We start from the raw sequence: 10,000 nt of genomic DNA, 5'->3' as shown, positions 1-10,000 counted from the left end.
TGCAGGAACGCCCGCGTGTCCTCCGCCCCGTCCCACACGAGACCGAACACACACTCCACGACCCCCACGGACTGTACACCGGACACACTCGATCCGTGCAATCCAGAGAGCCATTGATACACACGCTGCAGACACAGATTGTAATTTGTGTGTAGATATGCGAGTACTTGTAATGTTTTTGACACAAACATCCTTTTGACCACCCATCCTCCATCAGGACGTCCTTTAAAGGGTCATGAAACCCTAAACCAAATTTTCTGAGATTTTAACATAAGTGTGTGTGTGTGTTGAACATCATGGAAGACAATGTTACCATCTGTTAGTATTGAATGTGGGAGACAACAAGTTAATTTTAAGCCTTTTTACTCTATTTTCAACTTCCTGTAAAGGGATAGTTCACCCAAAATAAAACTTCTATCATCATTTACTCGCCCTCAAGTTGTTCTAAACCTGTATGAGTTTCTTTGTTCTGCTGAACACAAAAGAAGATATTTGGAAGAATGTTTGTACAGAGCAACCATTCACTACCATAATATGTTTTCCCCTACTATGGTAGTCAATGGTTGTTCTCTCTGCTTTATTACAAGCATTCTTCAAAATATCTTCTTTTGTGTTCAGCAGAAGAAAGAAACTTCAGGTCCGTCATGGGCTGTGACGCTTTCTTGTACTATAGTGTGGCGATGACTCATCGCTGTCTCATAATTATTCATGAGACAGCGTGTCTTTATCCTATGAGAAGACGCGTTGCTTAAAGGGGCGGTGAAACACTCAGTTTCAGTCAATCTCATGTCAATCTTGAGTACCTATAGAGTAGTATTGCATCCTTCATATCTCCGAAAAGTCTTTAGTTTTATTATATTTATTAAAGAAATATGGGCTGTACCGAGTCTTTCCGGAAAAAAACGAGCGCCTGGAGGCGTATCGAGTGGGCGGAGCTAAAGAATGACGAGCGCGCAAAGTGGTGACGTCCTCAAGCGTGGAGAAGAAAACGCTACTCTAATAAACCATAGCTATCAATCAGATTCAACTAATACAGATAATGATCCAGAATCAGATCCGGAGGCTGAAATAAACTGAACAGGAGAAGCAGCAGCAGCAGGACGTCCGTCTCTGTGGTATGGACTGCATTTAGTGGCCTGTCAACATTTGTGTGTCTTTACTCGCAGTTTATGAGGACATGATTCGGTTTATGGACTATTGTATGCGACTAAACCTTAGCAGTAGCAAGCGAAACGGTTTTGCACGTCAGACTAGTGTAACGTTATACAGAGAACAACAATGGAGTCCGTTAGCGCATTTGAATGACGAAGCACGCTTTGTGAGAACGCTAGGTTTATGTTTGGGTGGTTTTACAATAACCAAACCGACACCTATAGTGGTCAGCTAAACAAATGTATTTAAACACACACCATAGATCGCATGCGACGATAGCCAACAACGGACATTTGAAGCAGTTTTACTCACCGGCTGCTTCCAAAGCAGGACCGAACCTTTATCGCTGGGACGGCACCGTCAGAAACACACTTCTTTGGTATGATTTGGTGAATTCCTGACAGCAGCGGCGTGGAGATCCACTTTGCGACGCGACTGAAGCGATGTTGTGAAGCTTCCCGTTATTTCTGTGTTCAAATCGGTTCAAATGCAGCGCTGCCTTCCCGGACTGCTGTGCTGAAGCGTTGAAGTCGCTCGACGTCACCCAGAGGAATAAAGTGGAGCGCGACGCGACGGAAGTGTTCACGGACGACTGGATCTGCAGCTGAGAGTGTTTACGGCGTGCGTTTCCTCTCTCGCTCTAGTCACGCGCGCGCGCCCTACCGGGAGAAGAGCCCGTACGGCCCATACAAGGACCTTCCGCTCTATTTAACGTCAAGCCGACCCATACTCGAAAAAAACTCTCCGAAACTTGTGAGAAACCGGAAGGAGTATTTTTGACACAGAAATACTCCATCAAACGTCCAACATTAGTGTTTGAAACTTTGTCTATGTTTAGGATGGGAATCCAAGTCTTTAACATTGGAAAGCTCAGTGTGAATGAAACAGCATTTCACCGCCCCTTTAAATAACCATTTTTTCTAAACATTTTATAGTCTAAAGAACCTTTTGTGCAACGGAAAGTTTCATTGGATATTAAAGCTTCTTCATGGAACCATTGCATTCACCCCGTCAAAGAACCATTGAAGAACCTTGCTTTTTAAGAGTGTATTTGCACTTAGTGAAATAAATAATGTCCTCTGACCAGGAGTTGCAGCTGAGGGTGACGTTCTCTCCGGGTCGGATCTCGAGCGTCCCGTTCTCCACAGGAACGCCGCAGCGGCATTGGTCCACTCGCACACACACTCCGTCCTGTAGCAGCCGGCCATCTGCACACACACACCCTGCAACAAGAAACACACTCATATCTCCTGCTCATTGGTCATGTGTGGCAGAGGTCAGAGGTCAGAGTTACCTGTATGACAGGTGCCCTGCAGACACTGGACGTGCTCCCACAGGTCAGCGCAGCTGCGGGGACACTGATTGGCACAGGAGTCGTCATAGACCCGCCCTCTGTCCTCACAATGCTCGCCTGTGATTGGATGCATATATCACTATATCAAAACTCCTGGATGGTTAAACTAGCGTACGGATAGTTATTTATAAAAATTATTAAAATAAAATCATTACATAAATAATTATAAATATTTTTTTATTTTATTTTATTTAATTTATTTATTTATAAATATTTATAATTATTTATGTAATTATATAACTAGTGATGTTAATAAATTACTACATTTTTTATTAATATTATCAATAATCATTGTTATATAATTACATAAATATTTATAAATATTTATGTATAAATTAATTTCCCTAATTATTTAATACAATGTAAAATGTGCGTATACATATATATACATATATTTGAAAACATAAAAAATAAATAAAATCAAATAAATAAATTATACATATACACACAAATTTGACATATTAAATAAATGATAGATACATAAAAATGTAAAATAAAAGTTTATAGTACACACATGTAGTTGAACATGTAAAATAAAAAATTATAATAAAATAAATTAGGAGTAATGTGTGTACCAGGACAGAGGCCCGTGTTGCAGCTCTGAGACTGCGTCTGTAGGCTCTTGCAGTGTGGTCCAGGGTCAGAGGTCAAAGGTCGGCGCTCTCGCTGACGGTATCCGCCGCTGCAGGGGTCTTTACACACACTCCAGGCGCTCCATGAGCTCCAGTGACACACATCTGACCAGAGGACAGTGACATCATCACTCACAGCTTACCTCATGAATATTAATCAGGTCGAGATGACATTGCAATTTCCTAGACCGGCCATTTCACGTCAGTGTTATTTTAGTGTTATTATTATTTAGGTATTATTTAGATACTAATACTACTATATTATTTAATATTATTTAAATTATTATTTTTATATTTACTATTATTAATCCTTTTCAATCCACAAATCACCAATATTCACCATAGATTTAATGACTGTAACCATGGTATTGTGGCAGAGATAATCAAATGTTTTTACATTATTCCTCTCAGGGTTCGTTCATCCTTTTAAGCGTGAAATTCAACTTTTCCAGCAGTCACAGCTCTAAATATTACCCAGTTTTAATGTTATTTTTAATGTAATGATTTTTATTAAAAAGGCATGAAATGACCACTATAACCAGTAGATGGCAGCAGATGAGCACTTATTGACTTATTTTCCATTTTTGCACATTACTATTGTTAATAAAAGTTAATTTGATTTGCATTTTAATTCAAGCTCATCGATTTACTCTCAAATTTCCAATAAACAAACATGCAATATTATTAGTAACCGCACTTATTAATGCAAAACAATAATAATTGAATGATGAAATTAACTTTATGATTAAAAATCCGCCCAGCACCTTCATCTGAAGAACTTAGAGGCTCTCATGTGCAGTGTTGCCACAGTTACTTTGAAACAGTAATCTAATTACTGATTACTCCTTTAAAAAGTAACTTAGTAACTTTACAGATTACTTGATTTTAAAAGTAACTAAGATTACAAGTTACTTTATTAGTTACATTCAGCAGTTTCCGACAACACCGCCGCCGCCTCAACACAGAAATGACGACCGGTGTTGCCAACACTCACTTTATCGGAAGTGCATTTTAACAGTAACGTCAACAAAGTATCTCCAGACATTTTAAGTTGAAATTAAAAAATATTTCCTGAAGAAAAGAAGAAAACAAAAATATATATTTAAATTTTTTACCAAGGAAAATGACTAAAGTAGTAACTCACAGTGACTTGGATAAGTTACTTTAAAAGTGCCCTAGAATGATTTAAACAATATGTTCAATTGTTCTCTGATATCTACATAGAGGGTGTGTGGCTTATAAGGGAAAAAATTGTCCTGATAGTTTTACAGGTCCATTTACAACCCTATAAATTGTCCCTAGGATGTAATGCTCTGTTTTTGCCTTATTTGGAAGAGTCATAAATATTAATGTTGAGCTCTGCTCTGATTGGCTTATTTCAGCAGCTCACAGAACACAGCAGTTCAGCGAAGCGGCTCGTGAGTCCTGACAGAACACAGACCGACTGAAGGAGACTTTAAGCAGAACATCTCAAATGGAGATTGATCAAATGCAGCTTGTTTATTGGTGTTTTCAGATCACCTGTGCTCGAGAGAGAGTTCATGTGCATATGGTTGCCAGATTGAACATGTTTAGGTAAAACACCGGATAGTATACACATTCTTTTCACAGAAATGGTCTGTTTGGGGGATTTAATGACTGAAATCTGGCAACCGCACGAACAAATCTTCTTTCCCAAAACAAAACCAGTGATGACTTTTATCAATCTCCATTTGAGATGTTCAGCTTAAAGTGTCGTTCAGTCTACATTTTAGACTTGTCTTTTTTCATCAACAATATTGCATGTTTATATAACGTCACAATGTAGGCTAACGTTACGCAGTGACCGTGATGTACTCTGAAATACAAGCATGCAAAAACATCATACTTAAGTTCTCAAAAATATAAATATATATATATATATATATATATATTTTTTACAAAATGAATAGCCTTGTCCAATGACTGTCGTTTTAACTTATATGATGGAAAAGGTGACGTTTGCTAGAAGGATCGAGTGAACGATCTAAGCAACGTATCTACAGTTGTATTTTGTAAAATAATATTCCCCTTTGTCGTTAGACACACTATTTAGTTTGGTATGGTACTTGGTGTTTCCTATTGTTACTGTACTAGCGTCTCACGTTATCTAGACAATGCGGTCTCTCTAAGAAACTTTCAATTTAATCAGAAATTGTTTAAACAGTCGATAAGTGGATAAATCGCTACTTACTGCTTGCAGGAATACAGTCGCCACTTTCTTCAGTTTAAGATGCTGAGCGAAGCTTGCTTGAAATGGGCCGAACAAACGAACGATCTTGAATTAAATTGTTGTGGTATTGGATTATAAACATTAACCATGACTGTTGACATGTTTTATCTGTGGGAAGGGTAGAAAAGTCCTCACGTCTCCTGCACAGCTTGAACGTGAGGTGTGTCCATGAGAGAAGTTTGTTTATCTGCAGTCCTGATGATTCGCTCCGTCAGTTCTGCCTGACAATGCACATGTTTGGACAGATGCAAATGTTGAGGGCGTGCATATAAATGATCCCCAACGCTTGCGTCACAGTTGGGTTTATGCTGAGAAGCACTTTTTTTTCCGTGGTGTTTTTGATTTACGAGATTTACATATGAAGGAGGAGGCAATTATGGTGTCTGAGACTCACAGGATGTGATGTCCATGTACTAAACTCTTATTTTTATGGCAAGGTTAATTCAATTTTTCATTCTAGGGCACCTTTAATCTGATTACTGGTTTGGAAATAGTAACGCGTTAGATTACTCGTCACTGGAAAAAAGTAGATTAGAGTAACGCGTTACTGGCATCACTGGTCATGTGTTAGCTAATGATAATTACCCTGTTTTACATTAACTTATGAATATTCATGAGGCGAGCCAAGTCGTTGGACAGACATTCCCATCCTGTGTGTTTAAAGTGTGTTTTGTTCATAGTGTTAGCCGTCCGCTGCCCTTTGGCCACTGCTTTGATGCCACTCAGACGTTTGAGAGTAAAATACAGGAAGCGTTTGATGATGAAGTCTAAAGATGGCAACTGCGGCCGACCCACCTGTGCAAATGTCAGGCTGCGGACAGATTCGCTCTTCCTCCAGCTCTTCCTCACACTCTCCCTCTCTCCCATTGGCCGGAAGCCCAGAGTCCACATCCAGACAGGCCCGGTACCGGCGCTGAACCGACACCAGACCCGGAGCGTCCACGCTGGAGAGAGAGGAGGATGCTGGGATACATGGAGAGCAAGACGTCCATTCTGACCACTCGCTGACCATCACTGAGAGAGAGAGAGAGAGAGAGAGAGAGAGAGAGAGAGAGAGAGAGAGAGAGAGAGAGAGAGAGAGAGAGACAGAGAGAGAGAGAGAGAGAGAGAGAGAGAGAGAGAGAGAGAGAGAGAGAGAGAGAGAGAGAGAGAGAGAGAGAGAGAGAGAGAGAGAGAGAGAGAGAGAGAGAGATTGTGATTTATTTATGAACTGTCAGTTATTAGATTTCAGGTGATCTGATCTGTAAGGAACAACAGACACTCATAGCTGAATATAGTTATACAGTTATAAATACCTTCACATTCCCGTAAATCACACTGCAGAGAGCCGTCATGACAAAGACTGAAACACACACACACACACACACAAAACACTGGATGATTACATCCTCTGAAGAAAATGTGTTGCTGTGCAGTTTCTAGGGTGTTTGTTTGGTTTCTTACTTTCAACATAAATATATTATGAGAATTCAAAAGAACTGCTGAAAACATGATATCTCAAATTATTTACTTGTTACAAAAGTAATAGTTATGGGCCTCGATAGCTAATACAGCTTTATATATGTTATATTATACATACATATGTATATGTATATACATATAAATACAATTATTCATTTATATTGATAGATAGACAGAGAGAACGATGCATACATACATGCATATACACACAGAGACACACACAGACACACACACACACACACACACACAGACAGACACACACACACAGACACACACAGACATACAGACACACACAGACACACATACACACACACACACACACACACACACACAGACAGACACACACACACACACACACACACACACACAGACACACACAGACACACACACACACACACAGACACACACAGACACACATATACACACACACAGACACACATATACACACACACACACACACACACACACACACACACACACACACACACACACACACACACACACACACACACACACACACACACACACACACAGACATACAGACACACACACACACACACACAGACACACACACACACAGACACACATATACACACACACACACGGTACACACATACACAGACATACAGACACACACACACAGACACACATATACACACACACACAGACACACATACACAGACATACAGACACACACACACACACACACAGACACATACATACAGACACACACAAACATATACACACACACACAGACACACGTTTGTTTTTGTGACATGTGGGGACATTCCATAGGCGTAGTGGTTTGTATACTGTCTGTTTTATACTGTTTCCATCACACACACACACACACACACACACACACACACACACACACACACACACACACACACACACACACACACACACACACACACACACACACACACACACACACACACACAACAATATAGTGATCACTCTCAGTATGATGAGCCTCAGCCTCTCACCATGTACTGCAGCCGACGGTCACCAGCGCCCCCTGTGGGACAGTGACGGCCACAGGTGTGTGTGAGCCCTGATGGAGGAGCTGAACACACCCGCACTGATCCGCACGGACACATGAGCCGTTCTGCTGCAGGAGACCCTGGAACAACACACACACACACACACACACACACACACACACACACACACACACAGCCCTCTCACATTTACAGTCCCAAAAAATCATTCCAGTGCATAAAAATACATCAGTTCTCATAAGTAGGAAAATGTAACAATATATTTCTCACTCATTGTAATAGTAACACACGAGAGCTTACTGTGAAGTGTTAATGAAACTCTTAATGTGAATGTGTGTGAAGTACCTCAGGACAGAAGCAGCCGGGTGTGCAGTTGTGACGGGACACACACGTGTGTGTTTGACCCAACAGATCACAGTGTTTCTCACAGGGAGATCCACAGTCAGAGAACAGGAAGGGCTTCTCACAGTCTGACACACACACACACACACACACACACACACACACACACACACACACACACACACACACACACACACACACACACGTCAATATAGGACTGAATGAACACACAAACGGCATCATGACTGAAATACTCTTTAAAGCTCAGTGTTTCTGAACTCCTGAAACGCCTCCATCTTGAGTTTTTTCCAATATTCCTCATTATAATAATTGATGCACAGAATAAAGGGGCGTGGCCTGGTTGGATTAGTTAGTTGTGTGTTGAAACTGCCGGTTATGGTAAGGGGCGGGACATTTCCCAAACACCAATCACAACACACCACTCCAGCCGACCAATCAGAGCACAGTGTGCTTTCAGAAGGCGGAGCTTCATTGAGACAGGAACTAAACAGAGTTACTGACAGACTGGGAAGAGAGGAGCCGCAACAATGGAGAATATGAGGAAAATCCTGCAACATTTTTTGTATTTTTATTTTAAAAAAAATGTATGTACTTTCATAATAGTAATAGTTTGTATTATATTACTTCTGCATCAAATAACAAAAATCAATCTCACTCTGTCTTCCCCTCTTTTTGAAAAGTTGTGAAATCACTATTGTTCATTATTGTTAAATGTGGAGAAAAAAAAAAAATATATATATATATATATAATGTATTCTGTCATTCACCGCTATAAAAGTTAACCCATCAATAACGACTTCCGCTCTGAGAAACCTGGATCAATAATCAACCAAACCTGGTCTAGAGCCACAATCTGGACTTTGTAATAGGGTTCCTCAGCACTGAATATCATACTGTGTTCTTGTGTTTGTAGTGATAAAAAGGATTTGAATATGGTAATCACTCAGTACCATTTTTTTAAATTCAATAACTGAAATTAAGTGCAGAACAACATTAATGACAGCAAAAAATAAGTAGTAGTAATAACACGGATTGCAATAATACTAATAAAATAATCAGAATACACAACAACATAAGGAAGAATAACTTTATACACTGGGGTATTGAAATCAAAATCATATTTGTAGTTACAGAGGTAAATAAAAAAGGTGCTCATAAAGAATAACATGTGACTAAAGTGTGTTTGCCTTGGTGTTCCTTACACCCTCCATGATTTAAGATACTGACAAAGCTCAAACTTAAACTGTATAAAATTAGGTGTCCATCGACATTTATGAATGTTATATTTTCCTAAAATAATAAACAAATTAAGAACAAAACATTTTTTTTTTCTAAAGGCTTTTCATAAAATAAATAAATAAATATATATATATATTGTCTTCCAGAGTAATCTCAGTTCCAGAAATCTTTAAAAAACTTTAAAATTATACCAGAACAATTTAGAGCAAATATAATTTAAAAAAAAAGAAGACATATAGTCTCGTCATTTAAATGACAAAACACACATTTCAAACCAATATCTTTGTTAAATCTTCTACTGACCTGATTTAATGGGTAAATGCCACGAATGATTTTAAATCAAATGATCTGTGAATTATTATTATTATTATTACTTTTTAAATCCATTCATTATAATTCATGGTTTCTTTTTAAGCTCAAATATTTTTTTAATTCTCATTATTGTTTTCTTTATATTATTATTTATAGCACAGTGGTCAAATTTTGTTGTGTTTATTTGTGCTTTATAAATAAATAAATGAAATGAAATGAATCTTATTGATGA

At 39.0% G+C, this 10,000-nt stretch overlaps 1 protein-coding gene across 1 annotated transcript in view; it reads right to left on the bottom strand.

The window, feature by feature from the left end:
* sspo (SCO-spondin) overlaps window positions 1-10,000 on the bottom strand; it is a 163,341-nt gene that overhangs the window by 35,137 nt on the left and 118,204 nt on the right. Inside the window, exons 91-98 of the mRNA XM_067434918.1 lie at window positions 8,200-8,324; window positions 7,840-7,976; window positions 6,685-6,731; window positions 6,185-6,403; window positions 3,082-3,243; window positions 2,447-2,563; window positions 2,237-2,375; window positions 1-125 (exon numbers count right to left, since the gene is read on the bottom strand). The exon at window positions 1-125 is cut by the window's left edge and continues 78 nt beyond it. Coding sequence (XP_067291019.1) covers window positions 1-125; window positions 2,237-2,375; window positions 2,447-2,563; window positions 3,082-3,243; window positions 6,185-6,403; window positions 6,685-6,731; window positions 7,840-7,976; window positions 8,200-8,324 — 1,071 coding nt within the window. The remainder of the gene's footprint in view (window positions 126-2,236; window positions 2,376-2,446; window positions 2,564-3,081; window positions 3,244-6,184; window positions 6,404-6,684; window positions 6,732-7,839; window positions 7,977-8,199; window positions 8,325-10,000) is intronic.

The sequence above is a fragment of the Pseudorasbora parva genome, chromosome 24, assembly GCF_024679245.1.
Source record: "Pseudorasbora parva isolate DD20220531a chromosome 24, ASM2467924v1, whole genome shotgun sequence".
In the NCBI taxonomy this organism is placed as follows: domain Eukaryota; kingdom Metazoa; phylum Chordata; class Actinopteri; order Cypriniformes; family Gobionidae; genus Pseudorasbora; species Pseudorasbora parva.
The sequence above is the reverse complement of the archived record's forward strand: the minus strand, read 5'-3'. Positions and strand labels throughout refer to the sequence as shown.